Here is a 27367-nt window from a genome sequence, read left to right as displayed (position 1 = left end):
CCCTCTTGTCCTATGCCTAACTGCCCTTGCAAAGTCCCTCTCCAGATTTCTGTTTCGCCCCTTTAGGCACTGGAAGCTGCTCTAAGGTGTCCCCTGAGCCTTCTCTTCTCCAAGCTGAACAAGCCCAGCTCTCTCAGCCTGTCTCCATAGGAGAGGTGCTCCAGCTCTCTGATCAGCTTTGTGGCTTCATCTGGACTCACTTCAACAGGTCCACATCCTTATGTTGGGGACACCAGAGCTGAACAGAGAGTAGAGGGGAAGAATCACCTCCTTCAACCTGCTGGTCATGCTCCTTTTGATGCAGCACAGGACACGGCTTGTTTCTGGGCTGAATGCGCACACTGCCGTGTCACATTGAGCTTCTCATCAACCCATACACCTGACCTGTCTCCTCAAGGCTGCTCTCAATCCAGTCTCTGCCCAGCCTCTGTTTGTGCCTGGGACTGCCTCAACCTAGTGTAGGACCTTACATTTGGCCTTGTTGAACTTTGTAAGGCTGGCACTGTCCCACTTCTCCAGGTCCCTCTGGAACCTATCCCTTCCCTCCAGCATGTCTAAAGCACCACAGAGCTTGGTGTCACTGGCAAACTTGCTGGGGGTGCAGTAGTCACCAGTCTTCACTTGGACATTGACCCACTGACCACAACTCTCTGAGTCACCTACCACTATCACCCATCACTTTTTCCTAGTTTCACTGCTGCTATCTTTGGTGCAGGTTTGGCTGCCATACTTACCTCTAGTGTCTCTCCTGCTGTGGTGGGTCTTTCATCATTCAGCACTCACAAAGTATCTCCAGCAGACATTCCTTAACATCCAAAGCTTACTAAAACCTACTAAGGGAATGTGCAAGTGTAGTCCACCAACTTCTTAAGTCTTTAAGGTAGACTTCCTTGCTCGTACTTAACCTGCTCAAGCAGAAAAACAAGAGGATGTATCCTGGGCATGGATTACAAGCAACAGAAGAGAAAGGCCAATGAACAACTAAAATTGTCCTGGGTTAGGAACAAAGTCAAAGATGTAAAAAGTTGCATTGTTACATACTACAGAATCAGATTTCCTTCTGCTTTACATCCTCATCACTGAACAAAAGGGACGGGTATAGCATAAAAGGATGCTTTCATTTTACAGAAGCAAAATGTAAGAACTAAACTTTGTTTCAAGTGACATTTCCCAGGAAAACAGAAGTGAAAAACAGAGTTCTTCCCTGAGCGACTAAAAGATGTGTTTCTTAAGGTGGCAAAAAAGACCATTAATGTTCCCCACTTCCATACTGCGGTGAAGGACATGAAGTAAAAGAGGAGGCAGATAACATTTAAGATAGAGGCAATGCAGAGTTCTGGCATGTCTCTGACCTGGCAGAACGAATCACTTTATAGAACTACAACTGAATCCACAATCAGTAAGGTAAATTCTGCACAATACCAAATCAAGTATCATAGACTCATGAGCCAAACATGTCAGATTTCAGAAACACAAATATGGTGTAGAAGGAGTATAGAGGAATTATATCGTGCACAGAGTCAGGACGGACAACACAGCAGACACAAGAAAAGCCGCACACTTACAGAAAAGAAGTTACATAACATAAAGGCGTTTCATTCTACAAAGCAAAACCACTGCTCAAGTCCTGTTACCTCCTTTCTCACAGTTCATTGTAACCACTGCTTCCATTGCCAGTTTCAGGCTATAAAGTAGTGAAACAGATGTACCACATAAAACTATTTTTTCTACTTTCTCTGAAGAGAATTTTCTCAATTATAACTCATAAATTACCTGAATTTATACACTTACTGTAACACAATTCTTCTACAATTATAGTATCTTCCCAAAGGGTTAATTATAGAGGTGGCATTTGTTGCTGAACCAAATAAAGAGGGGAAAAAGTCTACATGTCACTTTGAGAAATACCAAAGCAAAGAAGTTTTCACTTAGTAATAAAAATAGTGATTCACATCCCACTAAGTACTTTGGATAGGCAAAAGATCCTGTTGCTAGGATGTGAACAGACCACAGCAAGGTGTCAATGTTGGTTAAATAAACAAAAAAAAAAATGCAGGAGAGGAGAAGAAAAAGGTAAGACAAACTGGTAGGAAAGACCTCATTACTGACATAGCAGCAATCTCTTTAAAAAAAAAAATTCTTATTTGGACATGAAAATAGTGATTTCAATACACTGTGCCACAATTACCTATATCAACATTTGTATGCCTGTTCCAGGACAAAAACTGACCTCTTGAAATCTCTATTTAAATTAATAATTTAGAAAAGAAGCATACCACCTTTGGCCAAAAATTGATAGGTACCACCTATATATGTCTTTTCCTTAAAAAGTCAAATATGGATAAAACCAAAGCTTTAAATATTTTTGCTTTAGAGTTTTACTTACTATAAGAAATACTACAATTCAAAAATATCTTGAAGGGGGAATGTCTATATGTATGCATTAGCTGTATGTGACATCACCATGAGCAATTGTTCTTATGAATTAATGCAATGGTTTGTTCAACCCTGTGGAAAACATTTAAAGAACTAAAATGAACCAAATAAACCTATGAGTAATACAATATTGTTTTTAAAATGTGTAATTATGAAGAAAAAAATCTGACACCAAATATGCAAAACAGGTGCTTATTGCATAGATATACTTCTGCTGCTATAAAAGCAAGATCAGGAGATGAAAATATTTTTACCTCATTCTGAAATGCAGTCAATGCTGCTAAAGTATATTCAATATAAATGCAAACAAAACTTACCAGATTTAAAAACAATACCTTTGTTGCTATGCACTGAGACAATACTCTGTAAAACAGTTTGTTTTCCATGTCGCAGACAAATCCAGGCAGTACAATTATTTTCCTGTATGTGAATAGTAAAATCAAAGGGTTTATTTTCCCATTAAGAAATGTGTTTGGTGTGAGAATTCTGGGTTTTACAATACCCCCATAAAGCCTTCAGTTTAAAGGTTTGTTCTAGAAACTTTGAACTGAAACATAGGGTTTTGCCATTAATAACTACTACACTACAAATGGCTAAAGCGCAGTTATGGGTGGAAAAGTGGGTGGAAGAAGAAGTACAGTACAACAGCTCAATTAGGAAAAAGAGATTTAGTGCACTTTGCTCATTTTTACCCAACACGCTACATTGCCTTTTTGAATACAAAGTGGACGCAAGGATTTCCACTGTAACAAAGAAATGACCTGGCAAGCAAAACGCTGCGTCAAGCTACCCTTTTTTTCTTACAGACTTGGAAATTTGAAACAAAAGCTTCGCAAGACATTGCACAGCTCTTCAGTTTTATTATTAAACGTGAAAGTCTGCTTTGTTACATTGTCACACAGCTAGTCAGAAATGCTTCAGTGATGAAGGTCAATACTGGCTCAATCCAAGCCCTCATTCTACAGCATTTGCTTACAAAGAAATTACAGTAATGTTCAACACTCCCAACCCAACATTTCTTGCTTTCTTCAGAGAAAAGTTACAACAATTTTTCTCTAGTGTGTATTATAAATTAGAAAATCTTTCTGGACAATATATCCCCAAACTTTCATGAGATCAAAACCAGCTTCTGCAGATGTTACAGAAATCTTCACATATCATCATCATCTGATGTATCACTGCTGCTCGTCTCTGAATCCTCATTCTCCAGAGCAGGTTTGAAAGTGCTGGTTTTCCAGGGACTAAATTTAAAATCACGGATGAGACTATTTTTCAAAATGCCAGTTTTCCGAAGACCATCTTTTCGTAACTGAAATGAGAAAACAAGTTGTGTACAGAGAAAGAAAAAGCTAAACACAACAACCTGCTGCATTTCAACATTCCAAATGCTCTAATTAATAAGTCTGTGGTAGACTTACAGAAATATGAACTATTCTTATTTAATACCACGTAAGGTTCCCTCTTCCAGCTCCTCCTAACTTACTCATTCAGGTATATACAACACTCCTAACTAAAATAAAACAAAAAATCAAGTCTAGGCTGCCTTTTCAGACTTCGTTACTAGTGAATTAAATGCCTGATTTCCAGAGACAATTCAGATTTGGAGACCCAAGGACATGGCATAAAAACCTGGGAAGAAAATTCCCTTTCCTCAGGCTAAGCTGAGGAGCTAGAAAGCCTGAGCTACTCTATCAGCTCCAATTCTGAAACTACTCAGAAGCAACGCTCCTTTACCCCCCTTTCCCTCATACTCAGAGAATAGGCCTTACCGACAATAAGCACTGGTCCCCTATCTTTTTAAAGCAATTACTCTTCCAAAAGGACAATACTGAAACAGCAACATCCGTAACCATCAAAATTACTGCAGATCCTCCTCAAAGACAGGAATTTAGGGTAGCCAATTACAAGTTTATAAGGGAACATTACTGTTACCTGTTCACTAATGACACGGAACTCTCTCATCTCATCCTCTGTTAGCGGAGCATACGCTTCATCATTTTCACTGTCTTCCTGCCAGCCCATCTCCTTTAACAACCTTTAAATTAAAAAGGAAAAGTGAGGAACCTGCTACACACACTTGGACATTTCAAGCTGTGCCTACATATCTGTGTGAAGATCTGTAATAAATGGATTAATCAGTCCATAGCGTTTTTTGAACAAATGCTTACTTAAAGATAGGTTAAAAAGCTTACGAAAGAAAAATAAGGCATAAAAGTTGAGAAATTCTCAGGTCTTTCACAGACCACCCTGCTTTACCACTACATGGGGTAAAAACTGTACTTTTATTCCCAAGCAGAGATCTGTGTCAGGTGGAAAATTAAGAATGCATTTGCTTTGTGTAACTGCTCTGGTGGAGCAAGTGGCTACATGACACTTAGTTACCAAATGGGTTTAAACCATGACAGGATGAAAAGAAAGAAGAGACAGATTCCTCTCACAACTAAGTTTTAAGATATCCAAAGATGCAACAATCAACATGGTTTAGCTAGTGCCAAAGTGCGACAGCAGTATCTGAACAGGAAGAGAGTGGTTTTACATGTGAAGCAGCTGTAAAAATAGGGGTTATATGAGAATGAAGACACCATGACATTTAACAACAAAGACAGTAAGTTCTCTTGCTGCAAAGTTTTTGCAAAAAGGATCAGCACATTTTTCAGGCAAGCCATGCACCTTTGACCTTATATGGTGAGGGAAATTAAAGCTATTTCATAGAAAATAAAGATGTTTCATAGTAAAAGTCTGGAACTGTAGAAGGGAGAAACAGAAAAAAACATTACTCTGTTAAACGAAAAAAACAAACCAAACCAAACAAGAAAAAAAGTACAGAAATGGAAATTATATTCTCTGTAGTATTTGGGCCAAATTGGACAATGTGACAGCCAGGAGCAACTAAATCCTCAGGAAGCAGCAGAAATAATATTAAGTCATCCAAAACTCTCTTTCAAGAGAATGCACGCATTTGTGTAGACATACAGAAAAAGACTCACAATGCCAAATTCAGTTCAATGATACTTACTTTTTGGCAACAGCAATTTGATTTAGAAAATTTTACTGGAGCAAGATAAAATGTTAAAAATATTATGTAAAATAAAGTGAACAGCCACAGAGCTGCTGTTAATGTAAATTAAACTTAAGGCAATGTCTAATTAACATTTAAGCAATGCTGTCTAAAGTTAGCAGGGCCACTGTTCTTTTAAAACAATACAAGACTTCTAGAATGGTTAAAAGGGTGAACTACATGAAAAAATTAAACTTCAGATTAGCAAATTTGACACCAACAGGATGGCTGCATTGTGGCAACTTCCCCAGCAGAAGGAAAGCCCAAGATATATTTTGTACAAGACACACCAATACTGTTACTAGGTATGCACAAGTATCCCGTTGAGTTAACCTGGCCACTTCAAGTTAAATTTACTACAAAAAGGCTTATCCCTTAACATCTGTCTACATGTATGCAGAATTCACAGCCAAAGGGCTGGGACATTACAGAGACACACCCTTTCTGGCATACCACAAAAGACAGACATGTGCACGGAAACCCTATGAAGGCCATTCAAATAACCTGAATTGAAAAATGAGAGTTAGACTGGATTCCTATCTTCTAGTAAAAAAGTCAGCAGCAGCAGCCTCTAGTGGTCAAAGATTTCTGTTCCCACAGCCAATGGTGGAAAATAGGAACAAAACAAGGTGCGTTTCATTTTCCATACTCATGAGGGATAAGAGGTCATGAAATGTTCCTCTGCAGGTACTGAAAATATGAAAGTTCTCTAGTCCAATGTAGACCTATATCACTATAAACAAACAAAATAACTGCAATTCTGTAGTTGCCAGAAAGAGCAGGAATCTGACAGAGCTCATAACAAGCATTATCTCCAGACTGAGTTGTGATTTCCAAGCTAGTCATCTCCACCAGCTGCTACTGCAGTTACTTTTCTGAGATACCAGAATTACTTCAATCCCTTTTTGAAGTTACTTTCTCCTTTTCCAGTACATTATCTTGTGTATCACTGCCAGCTAGTCAGCTACAGAAATGATTAAGGAAAAACTCACTGAAGTTTCTTTTTTGCATCAGATGCAGCCATTGAAAGATTATTAATACAAATAGCAGTTACATGCATTGCTCCTCATAGACATGCAGACCAAAATCAGAGGGATGAACTCACTATGCAGTTTATCTCTTTATAAGGAAATACACTGAATTTTTAGTAAAGCAAGTTTAAATCAGCACTCAAGTCTAGTGGAAATGAAGTATATTGCACATTACACTAGTACATGTCTAAAAATTAAACTTTGGCAGTGCTCATTAAATACTTTATGTGTTCTCAGTTTTCAGATTCTGACTTCTTAACGAGTAAGAATTTATGACATGCTCACTTACCATGAAGGAACACTCCATCTTATATAAAGTACATACCTATGCTCTCCATATTATATAAAGTACATACCTATGCTCTGCCTCAAGTGAGCTTGAAAGAACATCTGCCTGAGGGAAAGCTGAAGACTGAATGACCTGTTGAGATGTAACTGAAGTGCTGGCATTCTCCTCTGGAATTTCATTTCCAAAGTTTCTGTTTATATCTCTTTCATGAGGAGGACTGTTGCTGTTAGGCAAGTCAAAGGACTCATCATTCTGTCAAAAAATAATTACATATTGCAAATTTTAAAGGAAATTCTGTTCACAAGTTAACATCTGCAAGTGCTGCAATTCAGTGATTCCATTTAAGTTCAGTTTAAATGGAGACACTCTATACTACCTCTGTGGTAATCCTGTTCATACTTTTACAGTTTGCAATACCTGAATACAACATAAATCTGAAGTTATTCCACTGAAAAAGTAACATGGAAAGTAACTCCCATGCTCTGCCTCAAATTTTTTTCCATGAAGTTTCAAATGTATCTTAAAATTCAAACTTATTTAAGCTGCCTTTCATACTCACCAAAATAACAGGTTATCTATCTGTGAACTTGCAAACAATGTTCCTAATTAGGTATCAGAAATGTGTGTCAGGAGGAGTTTGAAAGCATTAAAGTTCTGAAACCTACTTAGTGTATAGGACAGGTGACAGTCATTCAATCAGCAAATTCACCTGCCACACATTCAGAAAGACAGGGTACTGCTCCCTAAATTCAGACAACTTCCCCTACACACATGTATTCACCACAGCTTCCCAGTTACAGCAACTGTAACTTAGTAGCCACAAAATAAGAATTGTTAAGAAAGTTTATTTAGAAACAGATTGTTCAGGTTCACTCAAATATTAAAAGCTCTTTAATCCTATAAACCAGTGATGATTCTTTTAATTCTACTCATTCAGCAACCTGTAATTCTTATTTAATGCAATGAGCCAAATAGCCTCATAAGTTCTACCAACTATAAAAACAGAAAGGAGAGTATAATGATTACCTAGTTAACATCTTTTTGACAACAAAATCCCTAACGTGGGCATACGACAGCACTATCCACAGCAGGTGGCAATCACTCAGTCAGCCAGTTCTGCACTTGCAAGAAAGCATACTTCAGAATCCAGGATCAACACCATCACTAACATTTCCTTCCCACTCCAGAAATTCTAGAATCCTCAGCAAGAAATTCTTAAGAACTAGTATCACAATAGACATATATTCAGCTGTTAAATCACATGCCTGAAGAATGGATCTCAGATTCTCAAACAAAACTGACAAAAATTATAAACAATTTCAATGCACATAGGGCAAAAAACAGCTTCTTCCAAGCATGATTCAGCTACTGATTATGATTTGCCTTATTTCAGAGGTGAAATCTGTTACTGCAGGCCTTAAAATTCTATCAAGAAGATGATGTAAGACTGTTATCCACTCAGCTGCACACTGTCTTCTACTGACGATCATGAAAATGAATGTTGAAAGTAGGACAACTATCAGATGACTGACTTAACACCTTTCCACACCTGCTAGTCTGATAACTATGCTTACAGCTTGTTAGTGGCTGGTAGCACTGATAAATATTCTCTGCTGATAGCTGAGTACCCAATAAAGAGATCCATATTGAAAGAAACCTGACAAATATTATATACTGACAGAACAGGCCTCCCGAGTTCTCAATTAGTAAATAAACCCAGGTTATTTATACATGCAGAAATTGAACAACTGCTCCTATGATTAGACCAAGATAGGAGAATTTCTGGCTACCTAAACACTCTTAACTAGAAAGGAAACAGTTCAAGAAGTAGAACCAAAGTTTCCAACTGAATGTTTTGTAGGATAACTAACAGCCAAGGTATGGAATACTGCCCTCCATGAGGGGGCTAGAGGGGATCCACCACCCAAGGCAACCAGCAACATCCTGGCCTATATCAAAAACAGTGCGGCCAGCAGGACTAAGTGCCCATCCCCTGTACTGGGCACTTGAGGATGCACCTCAAATCCTGTGTTCAGTTCTGGGCCCCTCACTACAAGAGAAATGCTGAGGTCCTGGAGCGGCTCCAGCAAAAGGCAACAGAGCTGGTGAAGGATCTGGAGCACAAGGAATGTTTGAGGAACCTGGGGTTGTTTAGTCTGGAGAGGAGAAGGCTCAGGGGGGACCTGATCACTTTCTGCAACTACCTGAAAGGAGGCTGTAGTGAGGTGCAGGTCAGTCTCTTCCCCCAGGTAATAAGCGACAGGAGAGGAAATGGCCTCAAGTTGTGCTAGTGGAGATTTAGACTGGATATTAGGAAAATCTTCTTCTCTGAAATCAGAAGTCATTGAACCACACTGCCCAGGGAAGTGGTTGAGTCACCATCCCTGGAGGTATTTAAAAGATGTGCAGATGTGGCATTTAGAGACATGGTTTAGTGGTGGACTTGGCAGTTCCAGGTTAATGGCTGGACTCAATTTTAAAGGTCTTTTCCAACCTAAACAATTCTAAGATTATGTTAGTGTACTAAGCTTAATTTATTCTTTTTATTGTTGCTATAGATGCAGATGTACCTGAGCTATTAACATGTATGAACAGATACTGCAGAAGATAAAAAAAAGAAACTATAAACAAGCACTGGAGGAAGAACAGTACTTCGAAGAACTTCAAATTCATCAAAATGTAACTCTTTTCCTTCATTTAGAGATCCCAGAACATGACTTAACAACTGTTTAGAGCAAAATAAAAACTAGTTTATGGTCCATATGAAAAGTACTGCTGTAGTACAAGATATACATACAATAAATAGGTATGAAAACCTACCTTATTTTGTGCAGCATCATTTGCATTTTCATGTTCCTCTTCCACTCTATCTTGTTTCAATGTTTTCAAAAATTCACTCTTCTTATCTGTCTGCATTCTTGTCAATTTTGTTAAACGAGGCTGACTAACTTTGTCAACAGGGGATGAAGAATTTGACCGACTATACTAATATAGGGAGTCAGAAAAAGAAAGAATGTTAGAAAATTTAGGTTCATTTAGAAAATTCTGAATGAAAGACAAAAAGACTCCCTGGTCCCTGTAGCTTCACATTTTACATATATCCACAGCCAAAAGCAGATGAAAGATACCTGTATTTCAGGATATGTAGTTCTTACATGTAAACCTAGAAATGCAGGTTTATGGAGCACTGCTAACAAACAGTGGGCTTTCTGAAGTGTTTCATACTATTAGCAACTTTGAAGTTTAAAATCATCAGGTTTGTCGTGGTTTAAGCCCGGCTCATAACTCAGAATCATGCAGCTGCCCGCTCACACCCCCCCCTTCTTCCTCCCTCAGCTCCTGGAGGGATGGCGAGGAGAACCGAAAGAACGTAACTCCCACGGGTTGAGATAAGAACAGTCCAGTAACTAAAGTATAACACAAACCACTACTGCTGCCACCAATAATAATAACAATAAGCAAAATAGCAAGGGAAGAGAATACAAACACTCACCAGCGGACAGACACGAAGTCCCACCCGAGCAGTGATCTAACCCTTCCGGGTAACTGCCCCCAGTTTATATAGTGGGCATGACGTGCTGTGCTACAGAATACCCCTTTGGCTAGCTTGGGTCAGGTGTCCTGTCTCTGCTTCCTCCTGGCTTCCCCTACTCCCTGGCGGAGCATTAGACTCAGAACGTCCTTGGTCAGAGTAAACATTACTGAGCAACAACTACAAACATTGGTGTTATCAGAATTGTTCCCAGGCTGGAAGGCAAAAACACAGCACTGCACCAGCTACTAATCAGGACAAAAATGACTGCTATTGCTGAAGACACGATGTACTTTCTAATGCAGCATTTTTACTCCAAATCAAACTTACAAAGCAAATTGTGCAGTACTTAAAGGCCAGTGATACACCTTCTGAAAAAAGTTATGAAATACAATTCTGCATAAAATCTACTGATCTCCTTATCTAACCAAATGAAACATTTTATAGATTTCATAAAAACTACAGGCATTGCTTTACCTCTTTCACTGAATTCTGTGATACAGTAAACCCCTTGGCAATTGATTTGATAGGACTGGAACTGCAAACACCGTATGCAGATTCATGAGGAAATAGATTTCCAAGTTTATTTTCTTTTGCTTGGCTTTTCCACTGTGTAGGCTAAACAAAAATTTAAACAGGAATTTAAAGAGTCATTAACTACAATAGGATTACTTTCAGGAACCTTCAGGAAAATGATTACACAAAAGCAAATCGTAACTACAACTATAATTTAGTCCAAACAACTGTCTTCTCGTGCTAAAGAGACTGTTTATGAGCAACTTCACACTCACAAATACTGTTTAAATTTTATATAAAGACTAAAATTTAAAAACAATTAAGACCCTCATATCTGAACTATTAAGAATGAACATATGTCTTCAACAGAAGAAAACTGTTTTTAATGTAGAATGTTAGAGAGTTAGGAACTACTCCATCATATAGAGATGTGTGCACATCTATGGGGGTATGATGTAACAGGCATTGCAGAAACATGGTGGGATGGTTCCTATGACTGGAGTGTTGGAATGGAAGGTTACAGGCTCTTTAGGAAAGACAGGCCTGGCAGCCAGGGAGGGGGACTTGGCCTTTATGTTAGGGATAGGCTGGAGAGTATGGAACTGTCTGGGGACAGGTGAGCAGTTAACAGAGAGTTTGTGAGTCAGGGTTAAAGGGAAAATAGCTATGGGAGACATTACTGTGGGGATCTGTTACAGACCACCTGATCAAGGAGAACCTGCGGATGAAGCACCTATAGACAGACAGGAAAAGCCTCACACTCGCAGGCCCTTGTTCTCATGGGTGACTTCAACCACCCTGACATCTGTTGGAAGGACGGTACGGCCCGGCACAAGCAATCCAGGAGGTTCCTCGATTGTGTGGAAGACAACTTCCTTCTGCAAGTAATAGAGGAGCCGACAAGGAGAGGTGCCATGCTTGACCTCGTGCTCACCAACAGGGAAGGGCTCGCTGGAAATGTGACTCTCCAGGGCAGCCCTGGATGCAGCAATCATGAGATGGTCAAATCTGAGATCCTCAGGATAGTGAGAAGAGCGTGCAGCAAGCTCACTGCCCTGGACTTCAGGAGAGCAGACTTTGGCCTCTTCAGGAACCTGCTTAGGAAGGTTCCATGGGATATAGCCCTAGAGGGCAGGGGGACCCAAGACTGTTGGTTGATATTCAAGGATCACCTGCTACAAGCTCAGGAGTGCTGCATCCAAACTAGAAGGAAGTGCAGCAGGAGGGCCAGGAGACCTCCTTGGATGGATAAGGAGCTGCTGAGGAAAATTCTAATGAAAAAAGAGGCTTACAGAAAGTGGAAGCAAGGACAGGAGGCCTGGGAAGAGTACAGCGATGTTGTCCGGGAAGGTAGGGACCAGGTTAGGAAAGCTAAGACCCAGTTAGAATTAAACTTGGCTACGGATGTTAAGGATAACAGGAAGGGATTCTACAGGTACATATCAAATAAAAAACAGACTAGGGAGAATGCAGGCCCCCTCAGAAAGCTCTCAGGAGAACTGGCTACACAGGATTTGGAGAAGGCTGATGTTCTGAATGACTTCTTTGCCCCAGTCTTCACTGGCAAAGGCTCTGACCAAACCACCCAAGTCTTGGAAGGCAGACACAGGGACTGTGAGAATGAAGACCCTGGGCCCACTGTAGGAGAGGAACTGGTTCGAGACCATCTTAAAAATCTGAATGTGCACAAGTCCATGGGTCCTGATGAAATCCATCTGCGAGTCCTGAAGGAGCTGGCGAATGAAGTTGCTAAGCCACTGGCCACCATATTTGAGAAATCATGGCAGTCAGGTGAAGTTCCCGATGACTGGAAAAAGGGAAATATAACCCCCATTTTCAAGAAGGGGAAAATGGATGACCTGGAGAGTTACAGACCAGTCAGCCTCACCTCTGTGCCTGGCAAAATCTTGGAGCAGATTCTCCTGGAAGGCATGCTAAGGCACATGAAAAACAACAAGGTGCTTGGTGACAGCCAGCATGGCTTCACTAAGGGGAAATCCTGCCTGACCAATCTGATGGCCTTCTATGATGGGGCTACAGAACTGATGGACAGGGGTAGAGCAGTTGATGTCATCTACCTGGACTTGTGCAAAGCGTTCGACACTGTCCCACACGACATCCTTGTCTCTAAATTGGAGAGACATCAATTTGATGGATGGACCACTCAGTGGATAAAGAACTGGCTGGATGGCCGCCCATAAAGAGTTGTGGTCAATGGCTCAATGTCCAGCTGGAGACCACTAACGAGTGGTGTCCCTCAGGGATCGGTGTTGGGACCGGTCTTGTTTAACATCTTCGTCCCTGACATGGACAGTGGGATTGAGTGCGCCCTCAGCAAGTTTGCCAATGACACCAAGCTGTGTGGTTCGGTTGATACGCTGGAGGGAAGGAATGCCATCCAGAGGGACCTTGACACGCTTGTGAGGTGGGCTGATGCCAACCTCATGAAGTTTAACCATGCCAAGTGCAAGGTCCTACACCTGGGTCGGAGCAATCCCAGGCACAGCTACAGGTTGGGCAGAGAAGAGATTCAGAGCAGCCCTGCGGAGAAGGACTTGGGGGTGTTGGTTGATGAGAAAATGAACATGAGGTGGCAGCGTGCACTTGCAGCCCAGAAAGCCAACTGTATCCTGGGCTGCATCAAAAGGAGCGTGACCAGCAGGTGGAAGGAGGTGATCCTGCCCCTTTACTCTGCTCTCGTGAGACCTCACCTGGAGTATTGTGTGCAGTTCTGGTGTCCTCAGCATAAAAATGACATGGAACTGTTGGAACAAGTCCAGAGAAGGGCCACGAGGATGATCAGGGGACTGGAGCACCTCTCGTATGAAGACAGGTTGAGGAAGTTGGGGCTGTTCAGCCTGGAGAAGAGAAGGCTGCATGGAGACCTCATAGCAGCCTTCCAGTATCTGAAGGGGGCCTATAGGGATGCTGGGGAGGGACTCTTCATTAGGGACTGTAATGACAGGACAAGGGGTAATGGGTTAAAACTTAAACAGGGGAAGTTTAGATTGGATATAAGGAGGAAATTTTTTCCTGCTAGGGTGGTGAGGTACTGGAATAGGTTGCCCAAGGAGGTTGTGACTGCTCCATCCCTGTCAGTGTTCAAGACCAGGCTGGACGAGGCCTTGGGTGATATGGTTTAGTGTGAGGTGTCCCTGCCCATGGCAGTGGGGTTGGAACTAGATGATCTTAAGGTCCTTTCCAACCCTAACTGTTCTATGACTCTATGATTCTATATGCTCTCAGGAGCACAGAAAAATTCCTGAAACAATCTAAAGATGAACATGGAAAGCTGCATTTAGCAAGGGACCAGAATGACACTAACAGGTTGCAATATATCTATCAATAATTGGGATAAATTAAAATTCTGAAGATATTTTTATGCTGGCTATCTCTTTCCAGTAACTGTCTATTCTGTTAAAAATTGTATAAATGAAAGACATTGCTATTCCATAAATTAAAAACAGCCTTTTCGCTCTCACTTGTACAGCTCTTGCACTTCTCAAAAAAGGTAAATGAGAAACAAAGAAAGAGCAAAGTACAATAAAGTTTAAAAAGAGAAGTGACAAAAAGTTGTTTCCATTCACTTTTAGGGTGTGCTGAACTTACCAAGAGCCAGAAGCATAGTACTCCGGAACAGTACTCTTAGGGTGAAATAAGCACATTCGGAACTAAAGAATCATTTGTTTCAGTATGCTGTTCATGTATCCATGAATGTATCCATATATCCAAGACTCACCTTTACAGCTGGAGTAACAGGCTTAGGGACTAATCCTTTGTAAACACTTGTGCCAGTTCCATTTTTTACTGGTTGTGAATGAAGATTTCCTACTACTGGGAATCCAGTTATCTGCACTTCTTTTGTAGTGCCCTTTTTAATGACCAGCATTCTCTGACATCTAGATTTAGGATTCAAAGGGTATTCTGGAAAAAAAAAAATATATATATATATGTTTGCATGTGTGTGCATGCTTCTGTATATGGTTTTAAATTTCTACTTCATTAGGTACTGTAGCCATATGGTCCAAAGGAAACAGACATAAATCAAGAACATAGTCCAGTATTAGTTCCACAAATGACACACTCTACAAACCAGGATAAAGGCAGATTCTGTTCCGTTTTCTACAACCAGCATTTCATAGAATCATAGAATAGTTAGGCTTGGAAAGGACCTTAAGATCATCTAGTTCCAGCCCCCCTGCCGTGGGCAGGGACACCTTACGCTAAATCATACTTCTAAAATATTTTACTTAGCAAGGCTGCAATTTGACTTTCAGAAAGTAAAGATATTCTTCACAGTAGCCAGCTACACAGTTGCTTGCAAATCTAAAATCCAAATACTACTACTTGTTGATAGTTATACAGTATTTAAAAGAGATTATGGTTTTAATATTGCTCTTTAAGGTTACTACAAGAAGCATTACTTAAATATTAACAGGTCAGTTTAGAGCCAAATGCTCCCCTCTGAGGCTCCATAAATGAGAGATAAGTATGTGCACTACTGTAGACGACGGTAATGACCAGTTTCTCTATCTCCACACCTCAGATAAATGAAACAGAACATGTGAAGCTTACATTTCCATGTTAAATGGAGCATTTTCCATAATACTTGCATGCTGCCATCACATATATACAATGTAAAATGAAATCTAATAGAAGCACACATTTTTAACAGGTATTAGAAGGGGATGTTAACATCTCTCCTGTCCTACTGCTGCCTTTAAAAGGGAATAGTAGCCTTAAGTTTTTCAATTACAAAACAAGATCTGCAATCGCAGAGCTGTAATATAGCAAGGTACCAAGCTCTAAGACATAACAAAGCACCGCACTGTAGCTTACAGGTTCGACTGCATGGTCCTTAAAGGTGCCTTCCGAAGTAAACCATTCTCTTTATTTTATTTAGCTAACAGAAATGTTCCTTCCTTTGCTTGTGAACAGTGAGATCCAAAAAAAGCTTGGAAAGCTTGCCCTCCTGCAGGTCAAGTTATGCCACATCATGCAGCAGCACAGCCAGAGTGCTGCAAAGGTTGCAAACCTCTCAAATTGGTCTGTAATTATTCCCAACTTGGTTAGGAAACAATTTAGTCATTGTTGCTCTTTTTTAAAGGGGTAACTGTCCTCCCCAGTTTTCACAAGAAAACTGCTAAACACACAGAACTGGAAATCAGTCCAATTTTCAGGCTTCAGAAAAAGTTCTTAGCAGTTAGATATTTATATTGAGGGGCTGATCTACACCTAGTACTATCTAAGAGTGCAAAACATACTGGAGAAGTATGAAAAAAAGAATCAGCAAACAAAAGTATCATTTAAGATCTCAGCATTGGCAACAGTTTAGGTAGTAGCTTTTTTGTTTAATTAAAGTTATTTCTTCCTAAAGAAAAAGCTGCTTATTTTCAGTAGGTTTATTACTTTAAAATCTGTGCAGTTTAAGCTGCCACCTTCTGAAGAATGAAAAATTAACTACATTAAGCCCACAGAATTGTGAAGTGGTAGCAAACTTAATCAAGTGAAATGAGAAGGCAATCCAGACTACACTTCAGTTCTCAGGACTGGATTTGTACAAGTAATTCATAAGCACAACCAACAGCTTAAGATACTCACTTTCAGGAAGTGACTTTAAATCTCTGCAAGCTAACATGCTTTTCCCAAACCTCCCAGGTTCCTCTCCAAACTCTTTCAACAGCTCTAATCGGTCATGAAGCATTCTTTCACAGTCTTCAACTACAATCACATCACTACTTTAGGTAACCCACCTTCACTGCATTTCCTCTTGAAAACAAAGTGAAGAAAAAACTCTTGACAGCTTTACAAAAAAAGATGTATACTTGTCCTGGGAAAGAATCCTAGCTGTGGCTGCATCTACACATCAACAGACTGATATCCAAATAGAACTGTTACCTCTAACATACTAAAAGATACTTACACTGTAATAATATAGACGTTTCCTCAAATTCAACCTATAGCTTTGTAATTTAAAGCTGTAACTTTATAATTTTAAGAAAAAAAAAATCCTGTTTCAAATAAAACAACTTCACATTTCCACTACATTTTTATATTTAAAAACATAAAAAATACTCACCCCATACACCTGCTGCAAAAGATTTATTCTGGTTTGGTTCCCTCTCATATTTAGGGTTCAAAGATGGCTGAAAGAAAGTTATCATTATTAAATAAGTACTGAATTCTGGGACCAATGAAATAAAGAATCACAATGATAACAGCAGTATGACCTCTGCTGTCAAAGATTTTTAAATGGAAACAGACTAGACACTTCTCCCTGTGATCCAAATAGGTCAGTGCTCACTTATTTCTCTTTCCCAACAAAACATCTCAGGCAGCAGTCAATACCATTACATGAACTGCCTAGAGAAAGCAAAAAACAGTGATGTACTTCAAAGAGGAGGTTCACGTTCCTCTTACATTCTACAATTTTACATTGAAGCACAGCATCTCAAATAGCCCCTGGCAGAAAGATCACTTTGTTAGTACTTCAGATTTCCAGTAAGGTAACTGTGTAGCATTTAATACATACACATACCACAGTAAAGTGGAACCCTACTGTAGTTTCACTTGAACACTTAAGTGACAATGAAAAGCATATGATAAAAGCTGGATATAAAAGGACGAACAAGTTAACGGACAAATGACTAGCATCCTCCTACCTATGGGTAGGGTGATCCCTTGTATGCTGATCTGAAACTGGTTAAATCTCAAGAAACAGCTTGTAATGGACAAAATGGCACTTGCAGAAACCATGAAACCTTGTTTATAAAAATTATAATTACAATTAACTTACAAAATCCTCAGGCTCAAACTGCTTGGGTACTCCTCTGTCTTCCTTTTTTCCAGTTTTGTTATCAGGTACATTGTTCTCATGCAGTCCTTGGCCTTTTCCACAGTGGAAAGCGCTGGTACAAGCCCGGGAACTTCCACCATAGTACCCTCCATGATGGTTTAAATTTTCAGTAAAATTTCTGCCTTGTGAACGCCAACCAGCCTTCTCTTTTCTTCCAAAATAACCTTAGATTTTAAAGAAATGTAATTACAAACAATTCAGAATAATATTCTACTCTTCCAAAATTATTAAAGAAGCCAAGTCAGCAGCTCTGTACTCTGGGATGAGATATTCATATGAGCAGCAGGGAAAAATCTTACAAAACAGTTCCAGAGAAAGAAAACAGTAATTCAATTGTAAACCAAGTCATTCTCCTTGATGAGTGATAGCTGTTCGTTCACATACTGGTGGCTAGAGTATACTTGATACTTTTCTTCTTAAGAGAGAAATACACGTGGAAGCGCACTACTTTTAACCAGCCCTAGTCCTCACATCCTCCCCCAAAAGATCAGTCTTCCCATTACCTCTATTATACTACAGAATAATAATTTAGCATAGGAGAGCTATCACAGAATCACAGAATACCCGGTTGGAATCCATCTCAAGGATCATCTGGTCCAACCTTTCTCAGCAAAAGCACCGTTTAGATAAGACAGCCCAGCACCCTGTCCAGTTGAATCTTAACAGTGTCCAACGCTGGGGAACCCACTACCTCCCTAGGAAGATTATTCCAGTGGCTGATTGTCCTCACTGTGAAAAAATTTCCTCCTGTCGAGTCAGAATCTTCTCAAGAGTATCTTGTACCCACTATCCCTTGTCTTTGCCATGTGACTCCTTGTAAAAAGGGAGTCTCCATCTTTTTTGCAGACACCCTTTAAATACTGGAATATGGTGGTAAGGTCTCCCCTGAGATTTCTTTTCTCAAGGCTGAACAAACCCACTTCTCTCAGTCTGTCCTCATAAGCCAGGCTTCCCAGTCCTTGGATCATCTCGGTGGCCCTTTGGATCCTCTCCAGCCTGTCCACATATGTTTTGTATAGCAGGGACCAAAACTGAACACAGTATTCCAGGTGTGACCTGACAAGTGCAGAGTAGAGTGGGATAATGTCATCTACCTCTGCTGGTGATCCCCTTGTTGATACAAACTAGCATCCTGTTGGTTTTCTTTGCCACAGCAGTACACTGTTCGCTTACATTGCCCTTAACTGCCCATGAAGAACCTCAGGTCCCTTTCCACAGTGCTGTTTCCCAGACAGGTAAATCCCAGCCTGTGCTGCACCCCTGGATTGTGTTTACAGAGCTGCAAAATCTTATATTTGTCCTTGTACAACCTCGTCATCAGACTTTTTTTCTGTCTAAAGTTGCTACAAAGCAATATTAAGTATTCAAAAAGTTCCATGAAAACTAAATTATACCTCCACTAGCCCGTCCAATGTTGGGATCGAACCCATCTGAAGAGTTGTGTCTTCTGCGATTTGCTTCATAACGATTCTCTGTGCACGAAAAATTTTCAGAATGTTTCTCAAAATTCAGTGTTGACTGTAAAGGAGCACAAGCAGTAGACCTGAGACATCTGATTAATAACAAAACTGAACTATCAGAACCATAACATGCACATTACTCATAGTATACATGCAATTCATTTTTAAAATGACCTTTAATGACAGGCAGTGCAGCAGCCATAAGGGATACCTATGTTCAGAGCTATGTCAACATCTCCCACACCAGAAAGTGGAAGCTGTACCTTCTGCCCCAGGACACTGACACAGCGTCAAGGACCACGCTTCTGACACAAGGTAAAAAATCCAAGTGTCTGTTTTGTTTTGGCAGCAGGACAGAGCACAACTGATATGTGCTGCAGCAGAGAAAAAAATAATAAAAAAAAAAAAAAGGTAAGAAAGGAGAGCACATCACAGCTTGGAGAGCAGAAAAGAAGTCTGAGATCACAATTCTGGTCAGAGGCTACACATATGCGTTCCACAGAAAGCAAGAAGTCACTTCCACCCAAAAAAGGCCCAATTTATTAATCTTGTCATTGTAACTTAACAAGGCACATGCAACTAGTTATGAAATACAAATAAAACCTAGAGTCAGAAGCATGCTGACCAAATTAAAGTACACAAGTATACTTCAAATTATCAGCTTGTAAGTAGGCATGGTAGAAATTTAAAGTATTTAATACATCAGGAGGAAGTACTTTGGAAACTTAAAAAACCTTATATTGAGAACAGCACTGACACATCCTGATTCAAACTCATACCTGAGAGGATTAAACCAAAAAAGATCATGTCTTATGGCAGCTGTGTTCCCTGCTACTTCTGGCTTTATTCCTTTAATACTGTAACGTATCTCTTTCCCTGTTCCATCTTAAAAATTCAAGAAAATATTTTCATTCTGCAAAAGCAGTGCTTAGTCTTACTGCTGTTCACACGACACATCTCCCAGTGAGTGACAGCGGAGGGCTGTGTTATCTGGCATCTCCCTGCCACGCAGCCAGCCTTCGGTGAACATGAAGCAAAGCCCCCTTCCTTCAAGCAGACTCACCATGCACACGTATGTCAACATGCACACGGGATCAACACAATCCAGGGCATTAAGGGATACAAATGCATAAACACACAGCTTTGTGGAAATGTACTGTGTCAGCAAATTAAGCTTAATGAAGAAGTATGAACTTCACTGCACTCAAAGTATCAACTTCACTGCCTGAAGCTCACTCCCTTTCCAGACTAAATAACACTCAGGACAAAAAGTATAGCAGTAATGGTATATGTCTGAGAATGTAAGCCCCAACTTTATTTCAACAGTTATTATCCATTAACATCTAATTGAGCTTTACTAATATCTGAAGTACTGCACTGATCACAATGAGGGGGAGAGGGGAGTGAGGAAGGAAATCACATCAGTAAGTTTAATTACATTGGGAAAAATATTCAGTCAAATTAAAAAAGATAGCCAAGTTCTACTGACGATGCCCTACCAGAGCTCAAGGTGCTATTCAAAATTCACTGCTCAAATGAGGGGTTGCCCTCTCAATTTGAGACCTGGGAAGCAAATTATTTCCTTGACAAACTTCAAGAGAGACAAAAAACAGAAAACCACAAGAAACTATCAAAAGATCTAAGTAGTTGAAAAATTATGACAATGAATCTCAAATATTTATGTAAAAAAAAAAAAAAGAAAAAAAATCCTTATAATACGTTTTGAATAAGCTTTCCCAAAGTTTCAGAAAACTCCAGATCTGTTGATCATGATGGCATTTTTGAAGATAACTTCATGTGTTTGTTTACATGCAACAACCTTCTAACACTGCCTTTGTAGTTCAGATATTTTTTATGAACTCTGAAGAACGATCAAATTTTCCCGAAGTATAACTGACAGCATTTTATACGTAGTGTTTGTGTTGTACAAGACATAACGAATCTGAAGTCTCTGCATTTTGCGCAAAGACAGCGCAGTTTGCACTTTCCCCACACGGTGGAGGTATTAGCCTATCAAGCATCCTGTGGCAGAGATTACCATACACTTTGTCACCAACAGGAAACCAACCTACTGGCAGTTTCTGGAAGTTGAGAAATTATCTAGTTTCAGTCAGACAAGGAAGTAAACAAGCAACACACATTCCTGAAATATAAAAAGTAGTCTTCTTATTGCTGAACATATAGTAGAAGTTTGCAAAAAACGAGTTTACCAGTCCATCCACAATCTTCCCATACATATCTTACAGCAGTCCTCTCTGAAAAGCTTTGTCTGTGTCCCACGGTGGTTTCACTATTCACAACGCCTTCCCATTTACATCTGCCCAACTACAATACTGCACTGACACAAATATAATAGTTCCAGACCTGAACAAAAGCTACTTAGCAATGGATACCCAGCTGTAAGTGGACTTTGTTATGTAAGTGTCGGGGAGATGATATTATAAAAGCTTATCCTTAAAAAGAAATCATTAGCAATAGGCGAGATGGATTTCAGTCAAGCTGTAATCTGTACCTGTCACATTAAGAAAGCTCATTCACAATCCCAGCTTCCTGGCATCACATTTTTTCTAATGCTAGCTTTTACCTATGTAAGGAAAAGCCCCAGCTATCCAGGATTGAGGGGGAAACCAAACTCCTAAAGATGCAATTTCTCTAAGTGCCTCTTCAGAGAAATAAAAAATGACAGAGCAGTTTCATTTCTCAAGTCTGAACATCACTGATACCACAGCCTCACCCCAGCTCCATTCTGCATGAAACATGAAACACCTTGCCTTCCTCACCCCATTTTTCCTCTTCATCTCCATCCCTATTATCTGTTCTTCAGATGCTTTGTTGATATGTATGGGAAATAGAAATAAACATCTGTTTTAGGAAATGGAGAGGAGAAGGGGCCACAATATTTAAGACCTGTCTGGTAGAGGAATGACAGGAGATGCTTTATTCTGTAAACTAAGAGTGGCTACACAATGGGTAGGACCAAAAGACAGCAAGCATTTAATATCCAAACATGCTGCGTACCACAGAATGCTGGTCACTAAGTAAGGCAGTGACACAGGCAAATAAGCTGCATTTCAAACAGGTGAAGTACAAAGAATATAATGGAGAAAGCATAAAACTCGAGATTTTGGAAGAGGTTAAAGAAAATCTATCTGAATTTCTTGAGGTGAAGTGTCATGGAAAAGGTTACACAACATATGCTTTCAATGGTATTTCACACAATTCAGGAATGAGGTGTCAAATACAACCCATAACTCAGATACAGTTGAGAGGTACTGGAGTAGCTCTGGAACTTTTATCCAGCTGTATTTACACTTTAAGCATGCAGGTTACGCTTTTCCAGCAGACTCTTGAGATACATGGTGAAGATTGCTTTGTAACTGTGACACCATATTTAACTAAGCTCTGATTACTTTTCCAGTTGAAAATGTATTTATTAAGTTGTAAAAAGCCAACCACAATAGCTGAACATATCAGAAATCAAGTGGAACAAAAACAGATCACAGGAACCAATTGTAATGAGATGGGCTCAATGTTCCCAGAACAGCAACTGGGTTGCTGACAGACTACAGGAAAGCTGCAAGAAGCTAACTAGGTCAGTGTAGAAGAAATGTAAGTAGAGCAATATGAATAAGGACATTCAACGACCTGACTAAAGAAAATGCACACACGTATGCACATGTGTGTAGACATACATAAGCAAAGCAATGGGATCATAAGTAATACTGATAGCTAACTGAAGTAACACAGCTAACTGTGCAATTAACAATAGCACAAGAAGCCTATTTCTGTAAATTTATAAAAGCTGAACTTTTCCCATGAACATGAAAGACAGAAAGAAACTTGTATGAATACATTAAAGTAAGACAACGCCACCTTCATAGCTGCAGGTATGGATATTGGATTCAAAAGATTACAATGAAAAAAGGTCTACAAACAAGGAAATAGATGACAGTTTGAATATCCAGTGCTGCCTTCTCCTTCTGCATTCACACAAATTAAGAAAAATCAGTATAGGCCAGAAAAAAAATAAACATTTATGAGATAAGACATACTGATGACATCCTAGAATATTTACAAATCCGGAAGATTCAGAGGTTGCTATTTCCTCTTTCCAAACTAACTGTCCCATTGTATAACGAAACAGTAATCTAGATGAAACAACCGGAGTGAAGATGCACAACTAGTTTTAAGCTCTACACTCCACCTGTAGTAAGAAGCATCCCACCAGCAAATGAGAAGCCATTTCAGAAGGTCATGGTCTATTTCAAAAGCTGTTTTTTTAGTCACTTAGATGACAGGATAACACATCTGTAAAACTTTAGGACACAGAGCAAAATCAGAAGCAAGAACATCAAGCACATGTCTCTGCCTTGGTACTTCTAGCACAAAATAATTAATTTTAAAGTCCTAATGAAGGCAATCTTAATTCAGTAACAGCTTTGATAATACAGCCAGGCACACAGTTCTTTCCATTCAGCTGCTCAAGCAAAAATCTCTGAGTATGAGCTTTACAGTCACAGCACAGCTACTTAAATCCCAACAAGAAGACTTGCCAAGTAATATCTGTTGTCATCCTATTCACAAGGAAATTTGCATTTTTCACTATGATTGAGGTTATGACATTTAGACCTCTCTAATAATGAGAGTGCCTCTTGAAAACAGCAATGGAGAACATACCTTTGTTGATGATGGTGGAGTAGGAAAATTAAGCCAGGCTGGAGCAAAGTCATGCTGCGCCATTTAGGTCCAGTCTCTTCGAATCAATGAAACAAGGCTTCAACACCTCATGGCAAGTTCCTGTAGTTGTAAAAACAAGAAATAAATACTCTTCAGATGCTTATGCTACAAAAGGATTACACTTGTGGTGTTTCAATTATTATTTCCCTTCTGCTTTCTGTTACGATTTTCTCACACAGATCTGGTTTAGAATCTAAGTATCCTCATCTCATTTATAGCACCACATTTGTGCTTTTACTACCAAAGTGTCACACTAATGAAATATATCATAGGTATCATGAAAATACAGCTGTAACATTTAATCCTTTATTTCCTCTTATAAATGGAATGAAACATCTTGTGTAAGGTCTGATCCAGAAATCTGTGGCAGAACTACCTTGTTGAAATACTTTCTGGTACTATCTAGAACGGATTTCAGGAGGTATTTAATCAGTTTACTAGAAGAAGCTGATGTAACTAGCCCCTGAAAGTTAGTCTTAAAGGCTATATTAAGTTTCCTTATGAAAAAATAGATGCTCAGGGCCACCACAAATCCCGTATTATCTCTGGAATCAACAGAAACAGAGTCTATGTGTCAAAAAACACTGTCAAATCCAGTAAAATTCTCTAGTTTGAAAATGGGCAAGAGGAAGCAATGGCTTAAGATTAAAACATAAGAATACTTTTTCTACCCCACGCTTACCCCACAGGTAGGAAAACATCTCTCAATAAGCAAGAGAATGCAAGATAATATGAACTGTATTACCTGAAGCTGAGCTATAGCACAGGAAGGAAAGAAATGGATGAAACACTGCCTGCTGGAGACTGAAATATTGCCAATGATGCAAAAATATTTTAAGTATGATATACATACTACTTGAAATACAGCTAATAAAAACATAACGAACACCCACATGTATTTCATAGGGAAACCCAAATAAACACGTATTCCACATCTCTGCTCAAGAGTACATATCTGTTAAGTGAGAACTAACATAGTTCACTTTAAGGCTGCTGTAACGTATTAGTATGAGCTGTGTAATCTGAACTTGGTAACTCATAACTGTATTCTGGCATGAACCAGGCTAATGCAGATTTCCAGTGACAGATGAGAATGTTCCAGCTTCTAAATGGAAGCCTAACACATCTGTAAGCATTAAACTGCATTTAGTTGAGCTGCCAGTTCTTCTTTATGCTGTGAGCTCATACATAGGTTTTTTAGGTGTCTCTTAATACCAGAGTTAAACTGTAAGGTGAGATGTACAAAACAGACACAAGTGTAAAGGTATCTCACCCAAATAACATTTCAAATTATTCTTCTGAAATCATCCAACACTCTCTTCTAAATTAACCTCAACAAAAATTTCAGAGAAATTTTCTAAAGAATGCAACTGTGTCAGACTACTAAAACACAAATGAAGAAAAGATCTAGAGTCACAGAACCAACACAAAAAATGGCTTGTCTAACAGGAGCCCAGTTCACTTTCATCTTCAACAGTAGTATATAAGCAGAAATGGGTGTGTGTTTACAGATGAATGAACACAAGAGATGCTACATTAAGAAACAGCAAATTAAATGTGAGCAGAATGCAACTCATAAGTTTTTTCTCCTTCCCTCCGATACAGTCCTCCTATCCAAGCAGGAGAATCATGAAATCTTTAGAAAGGATCAAGACAGGTATTAACACTGGAAGATAAGCATAACAAGAACAAAAACTTCATTCCAAAGTACTTACAGTCTGAAAAACAAGGGGAGAGATTGGGTTTATACCAAATAAGAACAAAACGAAGGATATAAGTTCACCAAGTTATTGGTGAATTGGCCATTATGTACGAGACAAAAAAGGCACCAACAATGTTATTTCTTAATAAACTCAACTTAACGTTTTTAGAAAACTAATCAAGCTTCCAAATATATCCACTGGTCATTACAGTCATTACTGGTTTTAGAAAACTATTCAAGCTTCCACTATATATCCAACTGCCATGAAGAGAGCTTATTCTTACTCATTAACACTCCTACCTTTTACCTTTTCCTTACAAATCATGGGCTCAGGCAAGATTTGGTGATCACCAAGCATCTGAGGACTGGAAAGTTGTTTTCAACTGAGCTTTGTCCACAGCCCACTGATATTGGGTGTATATTTCTTACTGCAAAAATTATTCTAGAAGCAGAGTCAAGTCTTTGTAATGTTCTCAGTTCTTCAGCTAAAAACTCTAGAAAAGGTTTTTAATGGTGCTGCTCTATCATGTGAGTCAATCCCTTTCCTACAACGCCATATAATGAAGTGGTAAAGACAGGGGCCTGGGGAAAAACTGCACAATACTCAGAGCATAAAGGCAGTAGCAGAATATCTGTAAATTTCAGTAAGGGCATAAAACAAAAAGTCTTTTAGGCCTAATTCTTCCAACTGATTATGATAAAAGAGCAGTGGTAATAAAAGCACAGATGTATTTTTAGAAATCTGACCAATTTCACAGGTCTACAGTTAAAGATTAGCAAAAAAAACAACCATTGAGGATACTGATCTCCACACCACAGAAGTAAAAAAAAAAACACTTTCTCTCATCTGATTGTACATATTATTGGTCTGGCAATTGGACATGGGAAAATCAACTATTTTCACTATTCAACCTTACTAACAAGGAGAAACACCCTAGCCACAATTAAGTTGGAAAACAATCAGCAGATCAGGAAAGGACAAATAATAGCATTTTTTTAAAACTCTTATCTTAGAGTACATAGCCCTCCCAGCTTTAAGTTGCTAGCTCCATGTTTCATACAAATGCTTACAGATGCTCCTTTCTCATGTTGCCAACGAGTTTGTCCTAGAATGTATTTTAATATAAAAACATTTTCATTACAAGCATGAGCTCTGTTTTGATGACTGACAGCTCTAAGATACTTTTCCTTCTCCGGAAGATATTCTTGGTAAATTGAAAACAGATCACAGAAAGTGAGAACAGGATGCCAGCAAGACTGCTCCACTGCCACAGGCAGGATTTACTATGCTTGAACACTTCATTATCAGCTTGGTTGCCAAATACCAGTTTGTTCCTTCCTTGCTTGCTTTCCAACATAAGTTAGACCAACAACTGAAACTACCACATTATTCTGCAACACGTCACCCCACTAGGAAGTTCCTTCTACCAGGTCTTTTTTCCTGCTATTTAGGTCCATTACCTAAGCTGTCCTCAGCAGTCAGAGACTTTCTGCATTTCGTGTCCACCAAAGCACTTGCAACCTCTATGCAGATGTGTACTATCTATAAATTTAATAAGCAACCATTCTATTTCATAACTGAAGTTATCAATAAAAATACTGGAGAGACTTCTCTAGGAATTTACTGATACATCCTTCTAGCTTGACAAGAGATAGATCAAACAAGAGCTGCCTTTAAAGAGATTGAGGACCCACTAAGGCAAAGAGGTAACACTGATCAGCAATTTACTTTGGAAGAGCATTTCTGCCT

General features: G+C 39.4%; 1 protein-coding gene across 7 annotated transcripts in view; it reads right to left on the bottom strand.

Moving 5' to 3' along the window:
* Positions 1 to 3085: 3085 nt before the first annotated feature.
* GPBP1 (GC-rich promoter binding protein 1) overlaps positions 3086 to 27367 on the bottom strand; it is a 36471-nt gene continuing 12189 nt past the window's right edge. For 4 of the 7 annotated variants that reach the window (XM_062609521.1, XM_062609524.1, XM_062609523.1 and 1 more), the window contains 10 exons: positions 23856 to 23975; positions 19113 to 19236; positions 17659 to 17882; positions 16942 to 17008; positions 14602 to 14786; positions 10824 to 10964; positions 9635 to 9799; positions 6882 to 7066; positions 4369 to 4471; positions 3086 to 3745 (listed from right to left, as the gene is read on the bottom strand). In XM_062609521.1, coding sequence (XP_062465505.1) covers positions 3587 to 3745; positions 4369 to 4471; positions 6882 to 7066; positions 9635 to 9799; positions 10824 to 10964; positions 14602 to 14786; positions 16942 to 17008; positions 17659 to 17882; positions 19113 to 19236; positions 23856 to 23918 — 1416 coding nt within the window. In that variant the 5' untranslated portion in view covers positions 23919 to 23975 and the 3' untranslated portion in view covers positions 3086 to 3586. Of the gene's footprint in view, positions 3746 to 4368; positions 4472 to 6881; positions 7067 to 9634; positions 9800 to 10823; positions 10965 to 14601; positions 14787 to 16941; positions 17009 to 17524; positions 17544 to 17658; positions 17883 to 19112; positions 19237 to 23855; positions 23976 to 27367 lie in introns of those variants that run through there. The other 3 variants (XM_062609526.1, XM_062609525.1, XM_062609528.1) reach the window with 3 other exon arrangements.

This window comes from Pezoporus occidentalis, unplaced genomic scaffold (assembly GCF_034315485.1).
Source record: "Pezoporus occidentalis ecotype Australia unplaced genomic scaffold, CSIRO_AGI_Poc_V1 ctg139, whole genome shotgun sequence".
NCBI classification, from domain to species: Eukaryota; Metazoa; Chordata; class Aves; order Psittaciformes; family Psittacidae; genus Pezoporus; species Pezoporus occidentalis.
This window is presented reverse-complemented; position numbering and strand designations above follow the sequence as displayed.